Source organism: Gopherus flavomarginatus, chromosome 7, assembly GCF_025201925.1.
Source record: "Gopherus flavomarginatus isolate rGopFla2 chromosome 7, rGopFla2.mat.asm, whole genome shotgun sequence".
Taxonomy (NCBI): Eukaryota; Metazoa; Chordata; order Testudines; family Testudinidae; genus Gopherus; species Gopherus flavomarginatus.
Genome location: NC_066623.1, coordinates 56,092,435 through 56,119,832, shown reverse-complemented (window position 1 = coordinate 56,119,832; position 27,398 = coordinate 56,092,435). Strand labels below are relative to the sequence as shown.

General features: G+C 45.6%; 1 protein-coding gene across 1 annotated transcript in view; it reads right to left on the bottom strand.

The window, feature by feature from the left end:
- Positions 1–1,489: 1,489 nt before the first annotated feature.
- The window catches only part of TNN (tenascin N), a 55,200-nt gene continuing 29,291 nt past the window's right edge, over positions 1,490–27,398 (bottom strand). The window contains exons 7-16 of the mRNA XM_050963081.1: positions 25,625–25,888; positions 23,181–23,444; positions 21,440–21,703; positions 9,692–9,822; positions 8,907–9,039; positions 7,743–7,894; positions 5,651–5,747; positions 4,373–4,540; positions 3,144–3,307; positions 1,490–1,679 (exon numbers count right to left, since the gene is read on the bottom strand). Of these exons, the coding sequence (XP_050819038.1) occupies positions 1,533–1,679; positions 3,144–3,307; positions 4,373–4,540; positions 5,651–5,747; positions 7,743–7,894; positions 8,907–9,039; positions 9,692–9,822; positions 21,440–21,703; positions 23,181–23,444; positions 25,625–25,888 (1,784 nt within the window). The 3' untranslated portion in view covers positions 1,490–1,532. The remainder of the gene's footprint in view (positions 1,680–3,143; positions 3,308–4,372; positions 4,541–5,650; positions 5,748–7,742; positions 7,895–8,906; positions 9,040–9,691; positions 9,823–21,439; positions 21,704–23,180; positions 23,445–25,624; positions 25,889–27,398) is intronic.

Genomic DNA, 27,398 nt, shown 5'->3' with positions numbered 1-27,398 from the left:
CACAGATCAACAGAGCCAGACGTGTACCCAGAAGCCTCCTACTGCAAGACAAACCCAAGAGAGAAACCAACAGGACTCCACTGGCCATCACATACAGCCCCCAGCTAAAACCCCTCCAACGCATCATCAAGGATCTACAACCCATCCTGGACAATGATCCCACACTTTCACAGGCCTTGGGTGGCAGGCCAATCCTTGCCCACAGACAACCTGCCAACCTGAAACATATTCTCACCAGTAACTGCACACCACACCATAATAACTCTAGCTCAGGAACCAATCCATGCAACAAACCTCGATGCCAGCTCTGCCCACATATCTACACCAGCGACACCATCACAGGACCTAACCAGATCAGCCACACCATCACTGGTTCATTCACCTGCACATCCACCAATGTAATATACGCCATCATATGCCAGCAATGCCCCTCTGCTATGTACATCGGCCAAACTGGACAGTCTCTACGGAAAAGGATAAATGGACACAAATCAGACATTAGGAATGGCAATATACAAAAACCTGTAGGAGAGCACTTCAACCTCCCTGGCCACACTATAGCAGACCTTAAGGTGGCCATCCTGCAGCAAAAAAACTTCAGGACCAGACTTCAAAGAGAAACTGCTGAGCTTCAGTTCATCTGCAAATTTGACACCATCAGCTCAGGATTGAACAAAGACTGTGAATGGCTTGCCAATTACAGAACCAGTTTCTCCTCTCTTGGTTTTCACACCTCAACTGCTAGAACAGGGCCTCATCCTCCCTGATTGAACTGACCTCGTTATCTCTAGCTTGCTTGCTAGCACACATATATATACCTGCCCCTGGATATTTCCATTACATGCATCTGAGGAAGTGGGTATTCACCCACGAAAGCTCATGCTCCAAAACCTCTGTTAGTCTATAAGGTGCCACAGGATTCTTTGCTGCTTTGATTAGAGGCTGATTATTAATAAAAATGAAGCGCAATGGCCCCTTTTCATCATCCAAGCTGGCAGCCGGGAGAAGAAAAACACAGAGCAAAAACGGAAGCAAGTAAACTAGACTCTTAACTTAACATTTTAACTCCACAATGCCCCTTTGAGGCCTGAGAAGTTACAGTAGTAGCTGGTAGCAATATCTAGTAGTGAAGGGCATTTGCAAGTATAGGGGTCAGCAACTTGGGTTGTGGGAAGCAGCAGCATGAGTTTAAAGCTTGCTTGTAAGGTTCATAATGATCAGGGAAAATAGGTCACCTATGTGCATTGGACCAGTCAGGTCCTTGTCGAGTTCAGCCAATCAGGATAGCTGTAAATGTTAATATTTGCCATCAGTCCCCTCCCACTCTATGACTGGTGACTTTTGTCAATAGCCTCCAAATGCTTAAAGTAGGCTGGGTTGTGAACCTAGAGAACTCTGAGCAGGGGCTGAAGCAGGCTGGGCATTGGTTACATAAGTACTGGAACAAGCTGTTCAAGTCCTTACACTTTGTTACAAAACAATGGAATTCCATTGTCAGGAATTGACAGGCTCGGCCCTGCTTGGAGGCCATTTTAGGCCATGGTCGTCTTCCTCTTCCCTGCCTGAGACCTTTTTTTCCTCCCCAGGACTGGTTCATTGCTGGACCATTGAGGACGGATCTTCATTTCAGTGTAAGGGATGGAGAACAAATGGCCTTTCCATGGCGCCCAGTTGACCCCCTGGAAAGAGAACAGGGAATTCCCTTTATTAAGCATGTAAACCCTGGGGAGGTGGGGGACTAGGATACTAGAATACATAACTCAGATATTGGGAGGGCTGTTATTTATTTGGACTTCTACCATAATAAGAAGAGGGAGTCACTACCAGCCTTCTGGACTCACCTAACACAAGTTAATATATATTAAGTTGGGCACCCACCAGGATTGAACCCCCTACATGCATAACACATACAGAGACCTGTGTAAATAGATGTATTTTGTGTCATCTCTGAAATAGTCCCAGTCTGTTGGTGTCAGGCAAGTTTCTGAGATGGGAGCCCATTTCTGAGCTGAGGTTCCCCTTGTGGAGCGTGTTATACTGCCAACCACCACCCCCTTTGAAAATTAGGAAGTTCCAATTCAAACGTTCCTGCCCATTGGCAACTGTACCAGCATGGCATAAGAGAGAGGTGGTTTCTCAAGGTGTGTCTACCCTGCAGCTGGGAGGTGTGATTCCCAGGCCCCAGACAGACAGACTCACGCTAGCTCTGCTTGAGCTAGCAAGCTAAAAATAGCAGTGGGGGCATTGCAGCACCGGGAGATGCTGAGACTGGCTGCCCCCACCCCTGCCCCCAGTCCAATCTCAGGTGCCTAGTCCAAGCCACCGCCCATGCCACAACACCCACCCTGCTTCAGTGTAGACATACCCTCAAGTAGCAAGGTCCTATGCCATCTATGGCTTTATAGGTTAAAAGTGCCACTTTGAATTCAATCCTGAAACCAATGAGCAGCCAGCGCAGAACATGGGGCAGCAGTGACGTGTTGCCACCACCTAATTAGGTGGGCCCCTGGCCTGAGCATCACATATACAGCGCTTTTCATATGCAGCTTGTCTGAGATAATGCCCCAGCCTTTTACCTCTAGAGACAAGGGTTCAAATCCTGGCTTAGAACACGAGAGAGGTTCCACTACTCATGTTATCCTTGCTCTCTGGATGAACACAGGATTCCAGTCTCCCATGGCTGTCAGTCCAGCACCACTAAATTCACTGTTCAGTACTGTGATCAGCTAGCTAGTGGCAGTGTGTCTGCAGCTGTGTTTCAAATGATGGAACTGGAACCACTCAGTGTGCGTGTGTCTGTCTGTCTCATAGGCCCTATACCGATTACTATAAATGGACACTCGTTTAGTTCAAGCAGTAGGCTGTGCTGTCTGGGCTGAATGCTGCAAGTTCCATCCCTGCAGTCACTCTGAAGTTACAGGTGACCATGGTGGGTACGCTAGTAACAACTGTGAGGTTCCTATGCTGCCACGGGTTGATTACAATACACCCTTTTTAAAGGAAAGAAGTATGCCTGGTCTGTAACCATTGGATGAGTCTGGACAGCCCTTCCTGACTGAGGCACCATCTGAGCTGTCCAGCATCACCCATGTCCCTGAAGCTGGTGAGAAGAAGCACACATGCTGCAGAACCCTGGCACTTGCCTCACTGTGCTTGTTTTCTCCATATTTGCCATTGAGGTTAGCTAAGTGGCAGTTCTTGTACCACCAGGCGCCATGGTGCGACCTCGCACAGTTGCTCAGAGCCACATCATTGTCCCTGTCCCAGGTGGTGAATTTCCCGCCATTGTGGTAAGTCAGCGCATCCCCTAAAAGAGGGAAGAAGGAGACGTTAGGCACAGCAATCTGGGGATGCCACTATCAGACTGTTGGAGGGGGAGGTGCTAGGAAGGTGCAGTTCCACAAAGTTGGAGATCCCCAGAGGGTGGGAGTGAGGGTTGGAAGGGATGGGGCAGGGTAGGTGGTAAATGGGACAGGTGAGAAGATTGGAAGCCAAGGGCACAGGCCTCATCATGGCAAGGAATACCTGTAGTACAGATGGCAAAGGCCATTATATCATCAGGATGGGAAGTAATGCTGGATGAACTCCCAAGGAGTCTGAATTCCAGTTCAATTGAGGATCAGGTTGCCGTTTCTCCCCACATAACCCTCCTCCTTCTCCCCACCTCCCAATGTTGTCTTCTTTGATTGCGAAAGCCCAACAGCCCCTCCAATGTCTTCACAGACTCATCTGCTGGAACCACTCCCTACTCTGGATTCTTCAGCAGGTGGCCTGCTGGCAGGGGCAGCTCCAGGCACCAGCGCAGCAAGCGTGTGCCTGGGGCAGCAAGCCATGGTGGGCAGCCTGGCGGTCACGATGAGGGCGGTAGTGAGGCAGTTTTCGGTGACGTTTCTGCGGGAGGTCTGCCGGTCCGCAGCTTCAGTGGCAATTTGGCAGCGGGTATGCCAAAGGCAAGGGACCAGCAGATCATCCGCAGAAACACCACCGAATCTACCTGACTGCAATGCCTGGGGCAGCAAAAAACATAGAGACGCCCCTGCCTGCTGGGCCTGCTCCCCCAATCCAGTCTGAGGACAGTTCCATGGGCCTCCTCCCTCTTCTCTGCCTCTTTATCCAGTGGCAGGTTAGCCATACCTAGTCCCCCCACTTCTCAGGAGATGACTTGGCAAGCCCACTCCCGAGGTCCAGCCAGAAATACCAATGTATATTTCTCTCCTCAGAGAAGCACCAGGAAGCAATCTGGCTTATAGGACTTCTAATGCATCCCGGTCTATTCCAGCCCACATGCTGATGGGGAAACAAGTGTCCCAGATTCTAGTGCTTGCTTCCATTATGTGAGACCGAAGAAGCAAGGATACAAAGCATTCCTTACCGGCAGTGCCTTGGTAATTCCCCACAGAGAGCCTGTACTTATCCTTGCTTGAAGCCACCTGGAAAAAGTCATAGACAGCATAGGCAGAGTCATTGGAGGTTCGCAAATCCACCCGGATCTCATATTGGATGGGAGTACTGCTAGTGAGGTTGTGCAGCTTGTCAAGACCTGGGAGAAGAATCCAAGGTAATTATTCTATAGAGCAGGGGTCAGCAATCTTACAGAAGTAGTGTGCCGAGTCTTCATTTATTCACTCTAATTTAAGGTTTCGCGTGCCAGTAATACATTTTAATGTTTTTAGAAGGTCTCTTTCTATAAGTCTATAATATATAACTAAACTATTTTGTATGTAAAGTAAACAAGGTTTTTAAAATGTTTAAGAAGCTTCATTTAAAATTAAATTAAAATGCAGAGCCCCCCGGAGCAGTGGCCAGGACCCAGGCAGTGTGAGTGCCAGTGAAAATCAGCTCATCTGCCGCCTTCGGCACGCGTGCCATAGGTTGCCTACCCCTGCTATAGAGGGAAAACCAGTATCAAAATTCATTCACTTTCTCTGTTCCAAGGTTTCTTCTTGCCACATTTGTGGTTAAATCCGTGGTTTGCTCCTTCTCATCCCACCTTCTCCCCCTACTTGATCCCGAAGTTACATCATACTGATAAGGATGAGTTTGCACCATTGTACGTGGCTTCATGGCAGCAGAGTGTGACATCAGAAACACAGGAATATGATGTCACTGCTAGATCAAGGAGAATAATCCAGACTCTGAAGGAACATTTACTATCTCTAAGCAAATCTAAAGACCCCCAACCACTGCCATATCTAGGTGCTGAATTCCCCAATCTAAGCACAGTCAGCTGAAACAGCAGGAAAGGAGACACAGAAAATGACTTGCCAAGTACAGTACTTTTTGTTCCTATTCTTCATGTTTCAGCAAATGCCATGTTCTCCTTTAAATCAGTGCACTAGTATCTTATGACTCCTCTCCTGGTACAGGATCGCAAACCCCCTGAACTGAGCCTTTTCTGAAGTATGGAAAACATTGGTTCACACTGAGTGAAAGCCCAGTGTTCAGTGGGCACTGGATTTGATTCATTTGCCTATGCACTTCCAAGCAAGAGCAGAAGCAGACAAGCCCAGGGCTGTACCTGTAGTATTTCCACCCTGACTGTAGACCTGAGAAGTCTGCATATTTCAGATAAGCATCAAAATGCCAGCCAGCCTCTACAAAGCCTGTCTCTAACTGTCCACCCTTCATCTGTCGCATACAGATACAGTACCGAGCCAAAATTCCCCCAGGGGATCTCCAAAGCCTTCGACGTAATTCCTCCAGCGCTTGTAGAAATCCAGCTGCCCTGTGTTCCGCCTCTGAAACACCTGCAAAACAAGCACTGCTGCCTGAGTCATGAGGATAATTTACCCAATTGTTCATTTTCTGAGTGTGGAATATTCACTAGCAGATGGCAATTTCCTCCCATTTATCCATGATTCCAAACTAGCCACAGAGAAGGGGCGTTGGAAAAATGGGATTGGCCAGGTGATTTCACATGCTTTTTTTTTTTAAATGTTCCCTGATTAGTTAAGCACACAAGCTCTTCCAATGCATACACTTGTGACTGTAAATTTAAATTTTGCTTTCCACAAATGTTTGCCCTATTATAACTCTAATCACATTCATGTTTGTGGATAGTGAGGATAAAAGGAACATAAACCTCCCAAATGTGGTATAAACGCCTATATAAACAGGAACTAGCTATACAGTAGGACCAACAAGAACTTCTTTTTTTTACATGTTAATGAATATTCATGGGAAAGTGTTTGCATTATTCAGCCTTCACTAAAATTAAAAAAAAGAGAGAGATGAAGATAATCTTACTCTTGTGGAGAATGGGGTCACTGCACAGACAGACACTCCCAGAATCACACAGTCTTATGCTCCTGCCCAGGGCTGGCTCCAGGCACCAGCTTAGCAAGCAGGTCCTTGGGGTGGCCACTCCGGAGAGGGGCAGCACTTCCAGGTATTCAGTGGCAATTCGGCAGAGGGTCTTTCGCTCCCGCTCGGAGTGAACGACCTCCTGCTGAATTGCCGCAGATCGCGATTGCAGCTTTTTTTTTTTTTTTTGGCTGCTTGGGGTGGCAAAACCCCTGGAGTCGGCCCTGCTCCTGCCCTTAGGTCATGGTTTCTGTTATGTGGCCAGCAGTCCACTAGGAACTGGACTCAAGACTGCTTGTTCATTTTACATGAGCCACCATGCAGTTATCAGGTGGTAAGGAAATTCAGTCATTAACACCTTTGGCCTGACTGGAATAAAGGATCAACCAGTGAAATACTTTGTATCTCAATGAACCTGACCCAGTCCCCAACCACCACACCTGTGATTGGTGTTTGCCCCACATCAGTTCCAAAAAGGTTAAGGAAGCTGAGAAAGGGCCCAATAGTGAGATAGGCCACATGAGGGGATTAGGCTGGAGAAGCAACTCCTGACTGGAAGATGGAGCTCAGCTGAGCAGGTGGGGGGCTGGGCTGGGTTAATACAAAGCCAGGAAGCTGGCAACAGAAATAGCTGCAGTGAGGAAGTCTGCATCCACCTTCTGTGTATTAGAGAGGGAAGGAGGCAGACCAGGGAAAGAGTGGGACCCAGGCCCTTAGGGAAGGGTGTACCCGGAAGAGAAAAGGGCGGAGAAGAAAACCTACTGGAGGCAGAGTAGGAAGCATCCCAGAGAGAAAGCAACAAGGTTGAACACTGAGCAGACTTTGGCTACATGTTGCAGGGGCCCTTGACTGGGACCTGAAGTAGTGAGTAGTCCCGGGTTCCCCTACCTGCCACTGACAGAGTGGCAGTGCCTGCACAGCAGGCCTAGTGAGACTTCATACCCCAGAAGGGAAAAACACATAATGATCTGGCCAGACGGCTGAGTCCTGAAGACAAAGCTACAGCTCCTGAGCAAGAGGTGGGCTGCAGAGTGAGGGAGAGAACAATGGAGAGAGAGACCACAAAAGGAGGAGTTGGACCTGGAAGAGAGCTAATCCCCAGAACAGCCAGGAGGAGACACCACCTGCAGTGAGTAGAGCATGCCATGACACCACAACTGGCATCCTCATTGGCAGTCTCAGCAGAGGCCAAGGACTGAACAGGCATACAGGCAACTATCTCCTTGCTCCTAAAGATGGTACTTCCCAGGCAAGAGTTGAGAAACACTGATGTGGAGCTGCAGAGTCGGAGGAGGGATACTTCCAGTGTTGCTGCCTATGCCATGCCTGTGCTGGCCATAAACAGAAGATTTCATTCTCCAGGGATGTCAGTGCAGTGTTAGAGTCACTTGATTTTTTTAAAAAGTAAACAGATGTACAAAGACCCCGGCACCACTCACTATCCATCCGCCTCCGTCGGTGGTCATGTCGCAGTACACCTGCATGGGCGTGCCAGCATCACCATTCAGATAGATAGTATACATGCCACTGGTAGCATTCCCATTTTGCTGGGTCTGGCTGCAGTCAGCAGGATATGGGTAGAGGAAGGCAACTGTGGGAACAAGACAGGGAAAAACTCACATCAGCAAGTCTGAAAAGGAAGCGGGAGAGGCGTTCCCAATTGTGTCTCCTAAAAAGAATGTGGTTTGAACAGGGGCACAGGAACAATGATAGCCTTAGGCTTATGGGATCATATAGAGTCCTGCACCATATGCACACCCACAGGCACCTGTCAGCTGGAGCACAAACCTGGATGCCCTGGGTCCTGCCATGGTCCGGTAAAGACTGCCCTCCACCTAAGCTGCATATTAGCTTTACCTGCTGTCTACCTGGCCCAGGAATAGGGTCACTGGAAGCTGCAGGAGGGAGCCTGGTCCTTGAGAGGGTCTCAGGGAAAGGGATTTTTCTGGAGATCGTGAAGTCATAGATGTGTAGTAAGTACTGGCTCTCAATGTAGAAAGAGCTCACTAACCTCTCCCCACTTGCACCATTTATTCACAGTGGGCAATGCCTTTGTGACCTTCCCCAGTAGGACAAACTCCTGCATCACATTGGCATGAAAGGCACCTTAACAGGATACCATTTTGATGCAAGTTTCCTGTACCCAGTTAGTGAATTTGGGCACCTCTTGAATGCCACAAGCAGTGCTTGCAAGATATGAGATGCACCCATGCTACTGGGATGATGCAAGCAGATCCAGAGTTGGTGATCAACTTTCCTACCTCCAATCAGCTTTTCAGAATCAGTCTATCTACTATACTCAACTGGTAGGCTCTGCAGCAACACCATCCAGACAGATCTGAATCTCCATATAAGCCATCCCACTGTGTCACCTCATGCTCTTCCCCCACTGCATCTCCAACCCACCATGCAGCCTGGCCCAGGGCACTGGACTGGAAGTCAGGAGATCTGTGTTCTATTCTCAACTCACTGACTTACTGAAAGACCTTTGACAAGTCATTTAATCTCTCTGGGTCTCTGTAAAGTGGAACCATCACCACTCACCCTTAACTGCAAAATGCTACAGATGAGATGTTCTAAATATTATTAGTGCCAAGTCCTACCTGTCAAGAAGGTGTTGGCTGCCTTTCTGCTCCAGCGGTGTCCCTTAAAGGCCACCACATAGACTGTGTACCTCACTCCTTGTCCCAGGCCTTCCACTATGAACCTTTGCTCATTAGGACCCAGTTGCACTTCCTGCCAAAAAAAGAAAAGAGAGATTAAAGATCTGCCCAGCCCCATAGTCTGCATCATCTATTCCCAGCCATACTGCTTCCATTCTCTCCACGCTTTTGGAGGTGAGCAGGGCACAGTCAGAAGAATGCTGGTAGCAGGGTGTATCCTGTAAATACAGGGCCATCTGCATATTAGTGGGTAGGTTGAGGATTCCCTGCCCCTGGAATGAGGATTTGGGGAAAAGAGTGAACTTGCAGAGACCCTACAGACAACTGTATCCACAGGGAATAGACTGTATGCACATTCGTGAATGAGATACTTCACATGCAAGGTGCCTTCTGACATGTATAAACACATTGGAAAAGCTAAGTTAAAAACGCATCCCTGCCCCCAACATCAAGGCCAGTTATGATGGAACTCTTCTGTTGTGGGAAGGATCTGCCAACCCACAACACCTAGCAGCAGTCACAGTGGTATGTGCCGCCCAGTAGGGCACCAGCTCCTCCCAACAAGTGTAATTAAGATGGAATATTCCACTCTCCAAGGCACCTTCCCACTTAAAGGTTGTGCATGTATTCTTGTTAATGGGATCTGATTGGCTAAACCCAACATCCCATGTGCACTTTAAACTGAGGCAGTTTGTAACAAGAAGGAATTGAAGAGCTCACAGTACCTTGCTGGTGCCATCTGGAGTCTCGTAGGTCAGAGTGTAGCCACTTATCTGTGCAGCAGGCGGTGTCCAGGTAACTACTCCACTGGACTGTGTCACATCTGATACACGGAGGTTCTTGGGAGGGTCAATTTCTATTTCAAACAAAAAGCAGAGAACAGAATCAAACTCTCTGATTATACAAGTACCTCTGAGAAGAAGCAACCCATAGAGTGAATCTTCAGCATAGGGCATAGAGGTATAGAGCTTTTAGTTTCTCGTATTATTAACTGGGACTCAGCAACTACAGAAACTATATTTCATGGTTAACAAGGAGGAATGTGTGAAGTACGTTAGCAATGTGTTGAGGCCCAGAACTGAGATGGTAAAGACTGCTGCAGATCAGGCTTCAGATGCACTGGCACAGGAGCTGAAATGGAAATAGCATGGAGTGTTGTAGGTCAAATATGAGGTGGCACCCTGGACTGAAATAGCATAGGGTAATACCAAGTGAAGACGGGATCGCATTGGCAGAGTTGGAAGGGCATCCAGAGCCGGAATAGCTGATGATCTGAATTTGTGTTCACTGGCAGAACTACATGGGATAAGCTCACACAATATGTGTCTGCACCTGGAGGCAAAACCAAGCTCATCTTCAGCCAGTGTTACCTGTCCCACATGTTTATCATCACCAAAATACACCCACCTTTCCTTAAAAACGAGCTAACTAGCCTGAAAGCTAATACGTATTTCTCACTTCTAAAGACTGAGGAGTTAAGGGTCGGTGTAAGGGATTGGGGCATAGGTGCTCTGGCCTAGCTGTCATGGCTGGGCGGGTGGCCACCAGTCAAAGATGGCCATAAGGCAGAATCAGCAAGCAGGGATCAAAGTAATCACTAGAGCCAAGATTGATAAGGAAGGGTCAGGGTCAGAGTCGGGTCAGGGTCAGTGTCAGCCCAGGGTCAGAGACCCGAGACTGGATCTAGCTATCAGGCTGGAATCAGGTGGCAAGAGTCAGGCTGGGGCTGGAGGCCCGAGCTCAGAGATCGTTACAAGACTGAATCAGGAGACCAGAGTAAGGCTCAAAGTCAGGCTGGGGTCAGAGACTGGAGATCAGAAAGCGAGGTGAGGTCTGGAGTCACAGCAGGCCAGAGATCAGTATCGTTGTCCAGACAACTTCCTGGGGCATCCTCTAGGATTAAATAGTCAACATGGGACAATCAGAAGGCCGCAAGGTGCTCTTGGTCTGGATACTTTGGGTGGTACTTCCTGCAGTGCCTAATATCCACAGTGCTCCTTGAATGTGGCTCTGTATAGCCACTTCCTGGGGTGATGTGAAAACGGGCTCCACAAACCCAGATTCTAGTCCCACAGATCCTTATAGTCATGGTGCAGACATATGAATTAAGATGGGCCTTCTCTTTCTCCAGAGGTAAACACTGCAACACACTTGAGGTTCTCCTCCCCAAACCTGGGGGTTTTGCATTAACAATCTATAACCACATAACCCATCCATGGCAAAGCGGCTCTCTTTGCAGGCACCGGAAACATTTTATTTTAATATGTTTGCTTATTTTAACAATTTACAAGTACAAAATAACCCACATCGCTATGGTTCTAGTCTCTGGTATTTTGTGTGATCCAGTCCGCCTCCACTAACAGCTAAGACTAAGCCATACATTCAAATATCTATATGGTGGTTTCCTGAGTGTGGAGAGCAGGCTGGCTTTATTTTTAACCAATACCTTTTCACAGCAATGATAAATAGCCTCTGATATTGTTCCATACTGGCCATACAAGCATAAAGGGTATGAGGCATCCTTTACGACCAGGGTGGTTTCTGACCCTTGTTCCATAGAATGATCCCCTCCTAGCTCCTGAGAGAATGTTTCAATCACAGAAGCGAAGGCAGCCACTGAAGAATTTGTCCCAGTTTTCACACAATGCTTGGTGCATTCTGGGATAGGGCTCTTTGGAAACCTGTCATTAACTTCACAAAGACCTTCATCCATTTGGTCCCCTCTGCTTCAATCTGAGAGTGTCAGGAGGGCAGTGCTGGTATTCAGGAAACAGCACTAACTATTGACATGGGAGCCTATGCACACGCGCGCACAAACACACACACACACACTTGCTTACGTAAGGAAGAACTATTGACACAGGACCCTACGCACACATGCATACACACACATACACCCTCACATATGGCAGAATTATTGACACAGGAGCCTATGCACACGCGCATATGCACACATACACACACACGTATGGCAGAGCGTCATGAAGCTTGCAGAAATACTCAGCTCAATTCTCTGCTCCACAACAGGCTTCTTGTGTAACCTGGGGCAAGTCACTTACTCTCTGTACCTTGGTTCCCCATCCATCAATGGGGCTGCCCTCCCTCACAGGGTCTTGTGAGGATAGATAAATCCATTAAAGACTGTGAAGCACTCAGATACTAGAGTAATGGGGGCCATATAAGTACCTAAGTTTGACAGATGGAAAGTGGAGCAACAGTGGCTTGAACAAAGGGTTGGGAGGCAGGAACACCTTCATTCTCTTATGTTTAGAGAGTTTTTGTTTCATTAAATAGAAACGGAGAGAAGATATCTACACAGACAAAGATCCCGTATCAGGTGAGAGAGGACGGAACTAGTACATCAAAGCGCACCTAAGGAACTATTAACGGTGAATGAAACACTGTATATTTAATTAATGGGAATAACAGCTCATTGAAGTAACTGTTTACAGAACTCCCGAGGTTAAGAAAAAAATCCATTTTTATTATGCATGGAAGCAGAAATCCTCTCAGATTAGTACTGTGGAAGCTTGGACACCAGAGGGAGGTATTGGAATCCACTGTCCTATTCCAGTGATACTGCTGTCAGCATTACCTGTGCTCTCCCAATCCATAGTGCTACTGTTAAGGGTCTGAGCTGCAGGGGGCTGTTACAACTTGGACACCAACAAAAAACTGCCTCTTGGCCTAAAAACTTTCCATACAAGGTCTCTGCTACAAGTGTATTATTTTAATCATTGGGAATACACAGCTGTTGTCTTGAGTAAGATTTTAAAGGTATTAGCAGAGCAGGTCGAAAAGTTTCTGGCATTGGAAAAAAATGCCATTTTGTTGAAACTGACATGTTTTGCGAGAATGTATCAATTTTGATGAAATTTTATTTAGGAAAAAATTCAAAATGTTTTGATTTTTCATTTTGAATTTTTTAAAACAAATGTGCAGCACTGGGGGAAAGCTGACACATGCGGTGCAGTATGTGATTTGGAGAGAGACATCCCTTAGGGAAGGATCTATTAATGGAGATTCTCTATGTCCTAGTAAGGACAAGAAGATGGAAGATGATAAAATACAGGAAGGATCGGATGAGAAACAGTCAAATGGAAAAAAGTCCCATTCAATTACATCATGTAATAACAGACAGCTAAAAAGTGACAAGTTTTTAAAGTGCTTATATATAAATGCTAGGATTCTAAATAATAAGATGGGTGAACTAGAGTGCCTCATATTAAATGAAGATATTGATATAATAGGCATCACAGAAACTTGGTGGAATGAGGATAATCAATGGGACACAGTAATACCAGGATACAAAATATATCAGGAGGACAGAACAGAACATGCTGGTGGTGGAGTGGTACTATATGTGAAAGAAAGTGCAGAATCAAATCAAGTAAAGATCTTAAATGAACCATAGATATGGATAGTAATTCCATGCTCTAATAATAAGAATATAGCAGTAGGGATATATCACCGACCGCCTGACCAGGATGGTGATGGTGACTGTGAAATGCTCAGGGAGATTACATAGGCTATTAAAATAAAAAACTCAGTAATAATGGGGGATTTCTACTATCCCCTTGGTATAGCTGAGGACAGAATTCACAGATAAAATTTCTTGACACCTTAAATGACTGCTTCTTGGAGTAGCTAGTCTTGGAACCCACAAGAGGAAAGGCAATTCTTGATTTAGTCGTAAGTGGAGCACAAGATCTGGTCCAAGAGGTGAATCTAGTTGGACCGCTTGGTAATAGTGAACATAATATAATTACATTTAACATCCTTGTGGTGGGGAAGACACCACAGCAGCCCAATATTGTAGCATTTAATTTCAGAAAAGGGGACTAAACAAAAATGAGGAGGTTAGTTAAACAGAAATTAAAAGGTACAGCGCAAAAAGTGAAATCCCTGCCAGCTGCATGGAAACTTTTTAAAGACACCATAATAAAGGCTCAACTTAAATGAATACCTCAAATTAAAAAACATAGTAAGAAAACCAAAAAAGTGCCACCGTGACTAAACAACAAAGTAAAAGAAGCAGTGAGAGGCAAAAAGGTATCCTTTAAAAAGTGGAAGTTAAATCCTAGTGAGGAAAATAGAAAGGAGCATAAACTCTGGCAAATGAAGTGTACAAATATAATTAGGAAGGCCAAAAAAGAATTTGAAGAACAGCTAGCCAGAGACTCAAAAACAGCAAAAAATAATTTAAGTACATCAGAAGCAGGAAGTCTGCTAAACAACCAGTGGGGCCACTGGATGATTGAGATGCTAAAGGAGCACTCAAGGATGATAAAGCCATTGCTGAGAAACTAAATGAATTCTTTGCATTGGTCTTCATGGCTGAGGATGTGACAGAGATTCCCAAACCTGAGCCATTCTTTTTAGGTGACAAATCTGAGGAACTATCCCAGATTGAGGTGTCATTAGAGGAGATTTTGGAACAAATTGATAAAATTAAACAGTAATAAGTCACCAGGACTAGATGGTATTCACCCAAGAATTCTGAAGGAACTCAAATGTGAAATTGCAGAACTACTAACTGTAGTCTGTAACCTATCATTTAAATCAGCTTCTGTACCAAATGACTGGAGGATAGCTAATGTGATGCCAATTTTCAAAAAGAGCTCTAGAAGTGATCCTGGCAATTACAGGCCAGTAAGCCTGACTTCAGTACTGGGCAAACTGGTGGAAACTAGGGTGAGTGGAGGAGATATAGCTCAGTGGTTTGAGCATTGGCCTGCTAAACCCAGGGCTGTGAGTTCAATCCTTTAGGGGGCCATTTAGGGATCTGGGGCAATAATCTGTCTGGAGATTAATCCTGCTTTGAGCAGAGGGTTGGACTAGATGACCTCCTTAGGCCCCTTCCAACCCTGATATTCTATGATTCTATAGTAAAGAACAAAATTGTCAGACAACATAGATGAACATAATTCGTTGGGGAAGAGTCAACATGGTCTTTGAAAAGGGAAATCATTTCTCATCAATCTACTAGAATTCTTTGAGGGAGTCAACAAGCATGTGGACAAGGGGGATCCAGTGGATATCATGTACTTAAATTTTCAGAAAGCCTTTGACAAGGTCCCTCACCAAAGGCTCTGAAGCAAAGTAAGCTGTCATGGGATAAAAAGGAAGGTCCTCTCATAGATTGGTAACTGGTTAAAAGATAGGAAACAAAGGGTAGGTGTGATGGGTTGGACACTTCCTCTCCCTATCCAGGATGCCACCTGATGTACTGGGGTTTCACTGAGCCCTCCTGCTCCACTAGCCTGGGTTCCCACTCCCTGTTTTGCTGAATCAGGCTTTCTGGACTCTGACAGCACACACACACAGTTGTAATTGTTACTTAGTCAATATTCCTAACTTTAGATAAAGACACGATACTTGCATACAACTTGGATAATCACATTCAGTAAATCATACCCTTTCCAATGATACCTTACAAGACCTATCTTGCATAAAATATATCTTAGTTATGCCATATTTATATTATAAGCATATTTCTATAAAGAATATGGAGCATCACATCACAGTAGGAATAAATGATCAGTTTTCAGAATGATGAGAAGTAAATAGTAGTGTCCCCCAGGGGTCTGTACTGGGACAGGTACTATTCAACATATTCATAAATGATCTGGAAAAAGGGGTAAACAGTGAGGTGGCAAAATTTGCAGATGATACAAAATTGCTCAAGATAGTTAAGTCCCAGGCAGACTGTGACGAGCTACAAAAGGATCTCTCAAAACTGGGTGACTGGGGAACAAAATGGCAGATGAAATTCAATGTTGATAAATGCAAAGTAATGCACATTGGAAAATATAATCCCAACTATACATATAAAATGATGGGGTCTAAATTAGCTGTTACCACTCAAGAAAGAGATCTTGGAGTCATTGTGGATACTTCTCTGAAAACATCCACTCAATGTGCAGTGGCACTCAAAAAACAAACAGAACGTTGAGTATCATTAAGAAAGAGATAGATAATAAAACAGAAAATATCACATTGCTTCTATATAAATCCATGGTACACCCACATCTTGAATACTGTTTGCAGATGTGGTTGCCCTATCTCAAAAAAGATATATGGGAATTGGAAAAGGTTCAGAAATGGGCAACAAAAATTATTAGGGTTATGGAACAGCTTCCGTATGAGGAGAGATTGATAAGACCGGGACTTTTCACATTTAAAGATGATTTTTTGACCCTTTGGGCTCTGCCTTCTGTGAGCTCTTTTCTCCTCTGCTAAGCTCAGCGGCTTCCTCTCGTAACTCCAGAGACCTTTTTTAAGTTTTTGTTTCCAGAGGCTGCGGTCCTGAGTATGACCTTCCCAGTTGTCCACATCCATGTCCATTTCTTTGAGGTCAAGCTTGCACACATCCTTGAAACGCAATATTGGGAGTCCTTTAGGTCTTTTTCCAGATGCCAGTTTGTCATAGAGGATGTCCTTTAGGATGCACCCATTATTCATTCTGCACACATACCCAAGCCAAAAGAGGGATCTGTGTTTGAGGAGTGTTTGCATGCTGAGTATGCTGGTCCACTTGAGCACCTCCGTGTTGGTGACTATGTTCGTCCAAGAGATTCCAAAGATTTGATGAAGGCAATGCATATGAAAGCTGTTGAGCCTCTTTTCCTGATGAGAGTATAAGGTCCATGTCTCGCTCCCATACAAAAGTGTGCTGATAACACACGCATGATACACACGGATCTTTGTGTGTTCTGTCAGTTTATTGTTTTGCCATACCCTCCTGTTCAGTCTAGACATTGTTGTGGCAGCTTTTCCAATGCAGATGTTGAGTTCTGTTTCAAGTGAAAGGTTGACTATGATAGTGGACCCCAGGCATGTGAATTTGTTCACCACTTCAAGTTCATAGTTCTTGATCTTGATGGAGGGTACTTCCTCAACTCCTTCGCACATTATGTTCATCTTTTTTAGGCTTATGATAAGCCCGAAGTCTTGGCAGGCTTTGGAAAAACTGTCCATAAAGTTTTGAAGATGAGCTTCTGTGTAAGTTGTCACTGTTGTCTCATCAGCAAAGAGCAGATGTTGTATAAGGGCCTCCCAATTCTTGATTTTAGATCCGAGACTTGCAAGATTGAGCAGCTTTCCATAAGATCTTGTGTGCCAGTAGATTCCCTCAGTTGAGGAACCTTTCAGTAGCAAGAACATTCCAAACAGAGTTAGGGCAAGTACATGGCCTTGCTTAACTCCACTATGAATCTGGAAAGCCTCAGAGACTGAGCCATTGTATTGAACAATCCCATACATGTTTTCATGGAAGGATCGAATCATGGGACATCCAATATTTTCTAGAAGCACAAATAGTCCGCTTCTACTGACAAGGTCAGAAGCCTTTGGGAGATTGATGAAGGCTATGTAAAGGGGCTTTTTTTGTTCTCTGCATTTCTCTTGTAGTTGTCTCAGTGAGAAGATCATATTGATAGTAGATCTTTCAGCTCTGAAGCCGCACTGTGATTCAGGATAGATTCTGTCTGCAAGGGTCTGGAGTTTATTCAGGACAACTTGGGCAAAGGCTTTTCCCATAATACTAAGAAGGGAAATGCCACGATAGTTGTTACAGTTGCTCCTGTCATCCTGGTTTTTATAAAGTGACGATGTTGGCATCTCTCATTTCTTGTGGTACTTCACCTCCTTTCCAGCACAGGCAGAGCAACTCATGAAAATGTTGCAGTAGAATAGGTTTTCCGTATTTTATGACCTCTGATGGTATTGCAGCCTTTTCTGGGGGCCTTTCCATTGGGGAGACCATCTATGGCAAGGCTAAGCTCCTCAACAGTTGGTTCATCATCGAGTTGGTTCATAACAGGCAGGTTTTCAATGGCATTGATGGCTGCGTCTATAACAATATTTTCACAAGAGTAAAGCTCACAGTAGTGTTCTACCCAGCGATCCAGCTACTTGGTGCAGTCGTTGATTGTTTCCCCTGTTGTTGATTTCAATGGAGCTGTCTTCTTTGAAGTTGGACCCAAGGCTTTCTTGATCTCATCATTCATGTTTCTGATGTTGCCTGCATCAGCTGCTACTTGGATGCTTTTGCATAAGTGCAGCCAACAGTCATTAGCACAGTGTTAAGGAGTTTGTTGTACCTTGGTTCTTGCCACTCTCAATGCTTGTAAGGTTTTTTCATTTTGGTCTCTCTTGTAGTTGCTTTGGGCTGTGCGTTTGGTCTCTATGACTAGTGTTAACTCATTGGAATATGCGTCAAACCAGTCATTGGTCTTGTTTTCCTTCTTCCCAAAGACTGACAGAGCTGCATTGTAGATTGTGTTCTTCAGTTGCTCCCACTTTAGCTGAGCGCTTGTGGCACAATCACTGGAGTCCAGGGCTTGTTGTAGTATGTTCTTGTACTGCTGTGACTTTTCTTGGTCCGCTGTGGCACTGATGTTAATACGAGGACATCCCTTTACTTTAGATCTGTGTATTTTCTTTGATTTAAGCCTGACCTTGCTGCACACCAGACAGTGGTCTGTGTCGCAATCAGCACTTTGATAACTGTGGATAATGAGGAAGATGTTAAGGTTGGTATGCCTTGTGATAAGATCCAATTGGTGCCAGTGACCAGGTCTGGGATGTTTCCAAGACACTTTGTGATGCAGCTTTGTCTGGAAGAATGAGTTTGTTACACAGAGGTGGTAATAGGAACAAAATTCTAGCAGTCTCTGACCGTTTCCATTCATCTTACCAGTTCCATGTTGACCAAAACTGGTAGTCCATGCTTCATGATCAGCTCCCATCCTTGCACATATTTGTGTTTCGGAATCCTGCTAGTCGTAGTACTGGTCCTTGATGTCAGAAGACAAGGACAGTGTTCGGGCATACACACAAGGTTGACTGGGTCCTCTTATGTGAACAAGCATAGTGTCAAAATTCTCTATGATCCATTTGTAGGTGGCTCATTCATCCGCAGAAGTGAGTTCTTGATGGCAAATCCCACTCTGTGCTTTCGCGTTTCTTCAGCGCTTTTCCCCTGCCAGAAAAATGTGTAGTCTTTTTCCCTGAGAGATCTGCTTGATGCTAGTCGTGTTTCTTGGAGGGATGCGATATCCACATTGAGTCGCTTCAGCTCATCATTCATCACGGCAACTTTATGTGCATCACTGATCTATTGAAGGTCCTCAAATAATCTGGTTGTCATAGGGTGCTGGAATGTTTGCACTATCTTTAAGGATGTTTTCTTTCTTTTACTTGATTTGCCTGGTGTGTTAGTTTCAGTTCACTTGTCAAGTTATAAAACTCTAAGCTTCAAGCACCCACTGAAGCAGGCAGACTGTGGTGGGACAACACCCTATTGTCTAGAGGCTGCCCAGTTTTATGGTGAGTTGGAGTTGTCCAGTGAGATACAATGACCTCTCCCACTGTTAGAGACAGCTCCTGGTGCTCAATTCTATGCCAATCGAGGACGAGCTTAGAATATTCTGCCTCCCTTGTTGTGTCGATGCTTGAGGCAAAGCTGGAGTACCTCTCCACAGTGCAAGCCTGGGCAGATGATATGGAGGCCCTGAGTTGCCCATGCATCAGGACCCCCCTTCTCTTGGCATCACCGGTAAAATCAAGAGGAAAGGAAGAATCAATACATCTGGTCCCCGATCGATTGCAGGAGTTTCCGGAAAGATACTAAGATGTCAATCTTTGGGACTCCACTCCAGATTTTCTGTCTGAATTTATTCTCATTGACTTTCATTCGCCTGAATTCACCCACAACGCAGGGGGCTTTTCTGTCAGGGATTGCTATCTTAGCCTTACTCCCTCCCTGGCTACCCACAAGGCAGTGAGTTTGATGAGCCGCAGGTAGTACCATCTACTCTCATTACGATAGCAGGGATAGCCTGACTTGAGTAACTCTGATAAAATACATGGGTCCTGGTTCTCCATTTCTCTGTGCAGTCATTTATACTGGTGCAAAGAGGGTGTAAAATGCTACAAATTTCAAAGAGTATCAGGATAAGTTAGATGTCATTTGTGACAGAAATTGCAACCATATGCAATATCTTTGGGGACCACATTGTATTAAGTTTATGAATGTTTTATGCAGCATTATGGACCAGGGATTGTATGCAACTCCATTAATATAATATATGGAGATATACCTATCTCATAGAACTGGAAGGGACCCCAAAAGGTCATCAAGTCCAGCCTCCTGCCTTCACTAGCAGGACCAAGTACTGATTTTGCCCCAGATCCCTAAGTGGCCCCCTCAAGTATTGAACTCACAACCCTGGATTTAGAAGACCAATGCTCAAACCACTGGAGGGAGGGTTACCACAGCTCCTCCAAGAACTAAAAAAGTTGGGGGAGATCACTGCCATCCCTGAGATTGCAAACAGCTCCAGAGAAGTATCCCCTCCTGGGGTGGTTTGCATATACTCATATATGGCAGTACCAAAGGAGAGGCAAGAGAAAAGGAAGAACTTGGGATTTAAAAGGCTGAGTTTACACAGACTCAGGGCATGTCTACACTACAGAGACTACGGCGGCAATAGGTACAGCACTGTAACTATGCTAGCACAGCCCCATAGTATAGGTGCAATCTATACCAATGGCAGGAATTTTTCCATCGCTGTGGGAACATCACCTTCCCAAGCAATTGCAGCTAAAATAATGGAAATATTCTTCTATTAGCCCAGCTGTGTCTACACTGGGGCTTAGGTCAGCACAGCTACCATACTCAGGGGTGTGGATTTTTCACACTCCTGAGCAACATAGCTATGTCAACCTAAATTTTAAGTGTAGACCAAGCCTTAGGGTCTTTCTTTGGATTCAGCAATCAGACAGGACCTGTGGTTCTAAGGCAGCCACAACCCTCACTGAAGGGTTGGAAGGACTTAGGGCTACCAGGGCCCTATAGGACTGATGGGCAATTTCTGTTACATTTAATGTGGATTTAGAATCTGTTTTGTTTTACCTTTTTTCTGTGATGCTTTTGTCTTTGAATGAATATGCTTACTTTGGATGAGTTGTGCGGTCACTGGTAAAAACCAGGTTGTTGTCCTTGGAAAGAAACTGAAGAGCAGGGGCTTGACATTTGTCAGGCCTGCCTAGGATAATCACAGTAAAGAGCAGGGGTTTGCAGCCTAAAACTCCAAGTTGGAAAGGAGTGGGACATGGTGCCCTACCCAGAGAGAAGTGAAGGCTAGAGACCTCAGACTTCAGGGGCATTGCTGGAGAGGACCACAGAGGAAGTGAGTTAAAAGTGCAGTTACCCTTGAAACTGCAAGCTTTCAGGGTGCATATAGCTCTTGCCTCATCTAGTTCTGCTCTCTGTGCCAGTGCTAACAGCTCATAGTTATACAGTTATCTTCATGATGGTTTGGCCACTGCAGAATTTCAAGTAGCTAATACTTGACTGGCAAAGTTACTTTTATACAGAGTGATACAAAAAGAGATCATGAAACACCAGATAAGAAAGGGATAGAGATGTCTCCATCTAACTTCCCTTCACTCCTGTCCCCCATTACCTGTCACAGCTTTCGTGTTTGCTCTCTTGCTCTGCTGGCCTCCCTTCTCAGCCCAGATGTAGATGATGTACTCCATGCCTGGCTTCAGATCCGTTAGAGTTGTGATGCCCTTGTCTTTCCCCACAGCTATCTCTCTGGTGTCCCCATCAGCTGAGGTGTAGCTCACCATGTATCTGTCTATGGGAGCCTGGACTCTGTTCCAGGAGATGGTGGCTGTGTCCTCTGTCACTCGGTCGGTCACCAGGTTAATTGGGCTGTCAGTGTCTGAGTAAAAGTGTGAATTATTAGAACATTATTAACAGATTCTAAACTATCTCCTTGAAACTTGTTTCTTTTGCTCTCTAAACTTTATTTTCATACTCTTAGAACTTTAGTCAGGTAAAGGATAATATGTACATAGGTTTATGTCTCAATGGCTAAACATCACTCTTGCTACTGGGATTTTAGGACTGAAATATTGGGACAACTGAAGGTCAGAACTGAGGTGCATTGGCAGATGTCCCAGCAGTGGTATTGCAAGTGATGCTGCAAGTAAAATGCAATGGCTGAACTCCCTGGGAAAGTCAGGAGTGGAATTTTTGGCTAGGGGGCTGCAGGTCAGGAATGAGACCTAACAGCAGAGCCTTTGGGAGGAGGGACAGAACTAAATTAGTAGGTGTCCTACAGATGACAGTTGGGGTACAGTGGCAGAAGTGTGAGGGAGAAGTGCGCATAGCAGTTATCCATGCTACATCTCACTTCTGTCAGATCTATTTCCTCTCACAGGAGAACCAGTTTCTGAGAGCTTGGAGATGCCTGCAAGCACATAGCTATGTGGCAAAAAGTCATATGTTTTATACTGTGTGTAACAAACTAGGGGGAGTACACATTCACAGCTAATCCAGTGTGAAGCCAGTCTGGTTGTAATATCGCCTTCCAGAAATTCCCCTTGTCATAAACAGATAGTTAAGGGTTGATGCCTCCTTTACCTGTAAAGGGTTAAGAGGCTCAGCTGACACCTGACCAGAGGACCAATAAGGGGATAAGATACTTTCAAATCTTGGTGGAGGGAAGTCTTTGTTTGTGCTCTTTGTTTTGGGGGGTGTTCACTCTTGGGACTAAGAGGGACCAGACGTCAATCCAGGCTCTCCAAATCTTTCTGAATCAGTCTCTCATGTTTCAAAATTGTAAGTAACAGCCAGGCACGGCGGATTAGTTTTATTTTTGTTTTCTCAACTTGTAAATGTCCCTTTTTTGCTGAGAGGATTTTACCTCTGTTTGCTGTAACTTTGAACCTAAGGCTAGAGGGGGTTCCTCTGGGCTATAAAATCTGATTAACCTGTAAAGTATTTTCCATCCTGATTTTACAGAGATGATTTTTTTTACTTTTCTTTCTTTAATTAAAAGCTTTCTTTTTAAGAACCTGATTGATTTTTCTTTGTTTTAAAATCCAAGGGGATTGGATCTGGACTCACCAGGAATTGGTGGGGGGGAAGGAGGGGGGATGGTTAATTTCTCCTTGTTTTAAGATCCAAGGGATTTGGATCTGTGTTCACCAGGGAATTGGTGAAGCCTCTCAAGGCTGCCCAGGGAGGGGAAGGTTTTGGTGGGGGACAAGAAGTGATCCAGACACTGAAATTTCTGGATGGTGGCAGAGTTACCAGATCTAAGCTAGTAATTAAGCTTAGAAGTGTCCATGCAGGTCCCCACATTTGTACCCTAAAGTTCAGAGTGGGGAAGGAACCTTGACACCCCTGGTTACCTGTTACAGCTTTAGTGTTTGTCCTTTTGCTCTGGTGGCCTCCCTTCTCAGCCCAGATGTAGATGATGTACTCCAGGCCTGGCTTCAGACCCGTCAGAGTGGTGGTACTCTGGTCTTTCCCCACGTCTATCTCTCTGGTGTCCCCATCAACTGAGGTGTAGCTCACCATGTATCTGTCTATGGGAGCCTGGACCCTGTTCCAGGAGATGGTGGCTGTGTCCTCTGTCACTTGATTGGTCACCAGGTTAGTTGGGCTGTCAATTTCTGAGAGTAAAAGCCTTGATTATTACAATGTAATTGACTGATTCTCAAGTGACTCCCCTAGGGTACCATGTCTTCCAGATCCAAACCTTTATGTACCCTTAGATATTGTGTGAGATAGAGGAAAACAGAAAGGGGCTTGTCAGCCCTATCTCTCCCGTCTCACTGGGTAAATACTGCGCTCACTATCAGTCCTTCAGGACTCATGACTGGAGGACTCAGAACTTGGCAGAACTTTTAGAGGGTCCCAGCCTGGAGTAATAAGCTTGTTGTGGGTCAAGATTTAGATACATTGGCAGAGCTGTGCTTACTCCAGGACTAAAGTAGCAGGAGATGCCATAGGGGAAGATTGTGGTGCACTGGCAGAGCCCTGTGGGGGAAGTTTGCATAAAACCTATGTCAGGGGTGTGCAAACTATGGCCTGCGGGCCGTGTCCAGTCCATCAGAACTTTAAATCTAGTCCTCGAGCTCCTGCCAGGGAGCAGGGTCGGGGGGCTGCCCTGCTCTGGTGCTCCAGCTGGGGAGTGGGTTCAGGGGGGGATCAAATCCTGCCAGCCACACTTTTTGAATAACAGAAAGGAATGGCCTAATGGGCCAATGGGAAGAGATACATCAGCCAGAATCTGTGTCTGGACTGATTTCAAGGCAATGACAGACCTTTGAGGGTCACTAATTTGTTGTAGGTTTAGCATTTTAAAATAAGTGAAATAATGCAGTGATTGTTTTTCTTTTGCATTGCAATTTGATGTTCCTGTTCAAAATGTTCTGTGTAAATTAATTCTGTTTTGTGTGTGAATGAGGAATGTATGTGTTAAGAGAAGTGTGAAGGCCATTGCTGAACTAGATGTACGAGGGAGGAACCGGAGACAGATGCAAGGGCGCCAGAAGGCTGTAACACGCCCTTATTGAAATGTGAGAGGAGGGCAGATTAATGACTCTAAGGATGAGACAGGCACCTATCAATGGGGACAAGTTGGCTGTGATAAAGAATGAGAAGGACAATTTAAGAAAACACGCACTTGTCAAACAACAATTGATTACAGCATGACAGAGCAAAATTCATTGGTCCCAGTCAAGGAAAATCACTATATGAACAGGGTGCCTTGCCCTGAAACTTTGGGTTCGTCCTGCCAAGACTTCCCCGGAGCCTCATGTTGCAACCGACAGAATCCGGCTCCTCCCTACCGGTGATCAGCCTAGCTGGCCACTAGGTTGATCTGGACTGGTAATTATAACATCTACTGGCGGGACAGTGTATGTCTGTGTGGTGCGTGATTGAATGCATATACTAATTGTATCTTCAATAAATGCGGCATATTGCCTTTTCCCCTGAAAAAGATCCCATGCGCTTCTTATAAGCGTAACAGCTCCACATGCTTCCCCTACCCCAAGCGCCGCCCTCCCACAGCTCCCATTGGCTGGGAACCGTGGCCAATGGGAGCTGCAGGGGCGGGACCTGCAGATGGAGCAGTGCACAGAGCTGGCTGGTGAGCGCCATTCCTCCATGAAGGAGCCGGAGGGGGGCATGCTGCTGCTTCTGGGAGCTGCAGGGGCGGTGCCTGCGGACAAGTCAGCATGCAGAGCTGACTGGCCGCACCCTCCATGTAGGAGCTGGAGGGGGGCATGCTGCTGCTTCCAGGAGCTGCTTGAGGTAAGCGCCTGCACCCCTGAGACACCCGCCCTGTCCCAATCCTCTGCCCCAGCCCTGATCCCCCTCCTTCCCTCTGGACCCCTCAATCCTAGCTCAGAGCACCCTCCTGCACCCCAAATCCCTCATCCCCCGCCCCATGCCAGAGCCCGCTCTCCCAACTGGAGCCCTCACCTGCCCCTGCACTCCAACCCCCAATTTTATGAGCATTCATGGCCTGCCATACAATTTCCATACCCAGATGTGGCCCTCAGACCAAAAAGTTTTCCCAAACCTGACCTATGTGCATATGGAACCAGTCAAGCACCCAATTAAAGTCAATGAAATTTTGAAATTGGGAAAATGGGAGTCGGGGTAAATCCTAAATCTCAATCTTGGAATGACCTGCAGCATGTTTGGCCACATGACAAATTGTCCTATAATGTACACTGTGCAATAAGTTGGAAGAAAACAGAACAAAACACAGCTAATCTTCAGGAAGCAGTTTGTGATATGCAGTTAGCTAGTATCACATCCCAAAGATTCCCCTGGTTACCTGTTACAGCTTTAGCGTTTGCCCTCTTGCTCTGCTGGCCTCCCTTCTCAGCCCAGATGTAGATGATGTACTCCATGCCTGGCTTCAGACCCATCAGGGTGATGGTGCTATGGTCTTTTCCCACAGCTCTCTCTCTGGTGTCCTCATCAGCTGAGGTGTAGCTCACCATGTATCTGTCTATGGGAGCCTGCACCTCATTCCAGGAGATGGTAGCTGTGTTCTCTGTCACTTGGTCCATCACCAGGTTTGTTGGGCTGTCAATTTCTTTTAGAGAAGGTTTAACGGTGGAAAGATACAGTGAGGATTCTCCCCAACACTTCATTAGGAGAGACCCATCAGTCCTTCCCCACTTTTCATGGTCTTTCCCCCTTCCACAGCTGTGAAGATGATACTGTTTCTTAAGCCAACAGCAAAGCTCCTACATGAGTTAGCACACAAGAAAAAGCCCTCATAGGGACTGGTTGCTACCCTCCATCTACCCTGAGTGCAACTGTATCAGTTCTGTTAAAAAAAACATAAAAAACAACAACAAAAAAAATCCCACCAGCACCAGATGTGCTAAGCCTCAGCGCAGTGAGCAGCCACGAAACCACAGGCAGAGCAGCCCTTACACCAGTTATCCCTCAATGTCTTACTCTCAGGCTAGTTCTTGGAAAGGTCAGAATGGGACCTAGGGAAGGTTACTGAGTTTGTTTATGGCATTCTAAAGGCAAGTCATTAACTCCATGTTTAGTCGGCTACGAAGCCTTGATGATGGCTGTTTTACTAATTGAATTACCTCCATTGTACTGATACTAATGACTAGCATCTGTGAAAAGGGATCTCTACCAGCACTTGTGTTTAGAATCATAGAATAGAATAGAATCATAGAATATCAGGGTTGGAAGGGACCTCAAAAGGTCATCTAGTCCAAGCCCCTGCTCAATTAAAAGGCTCCATTTTCACAACTAAAGGCCAGTTTAGCCTACCAGTGAGAATTACAATTTACAGGACAGATTCTTGTCTCATTAATACCGGTGTAGATCAGGAGTAACTTCAGTGAAGTCCATGGAGTTGACAAACTGGTATGAGGTCATGATCAAGCTCCAAATTTCTTCCCCTGCCATTAGTTACCTGTCTCAGCTTTAGTGGTGGTTCTCTTGCTCTGCAGGCCTTCCTTCTCAGCCCAGATGTAGATCACGTACTCCATGCCTGGCTTCATACCCCTCAGGGTAGTGGCATTCTGGTCTTTCCCCACAGCTATCTCTCTGGTGTCCCCATCAGCTGAGGTGTAGCTCACCATGTATCTGTCAATGGGAGCCTGGACCCTGTTCCAGGAGATGGTAGCTGTGTCCTCTGTCACTCAGTCGGTCTTCAGGTTAGTTGGGCTGTCTATTCCTTTAAAAGAGCGTTTGATAGTGCAGTGTTAAAAGACTCCCCAAGCAATATTCCACCTGATCCCAACAGTCACATTCCTTGTCATGTGTAGCATTTCTTTTACTCTACAGTGCTCAGCCAGCCCTTTCAAGCATTTGAAAGTATTTTCCACCACCCAATTTTATTGTCTTCTACTTGGCAAACATCTTCCTGACAATGCAGAGACAAACCTAGCTTTATTTGGTTTATTGTCTGGTCTGGTCAGCAGGAGGGCAGATAGCTTTGAGAATACAATTAGTGAGTTAAATCCTGGTGCAAAGCCAGAGAGCAGGGCTCAGAGTGTATTAGTGGTGGGTCCTACAAATACAGTGGTTTTTAAAAACTAGAAATATATCTGTGGACAAAATGGCAGAATTAT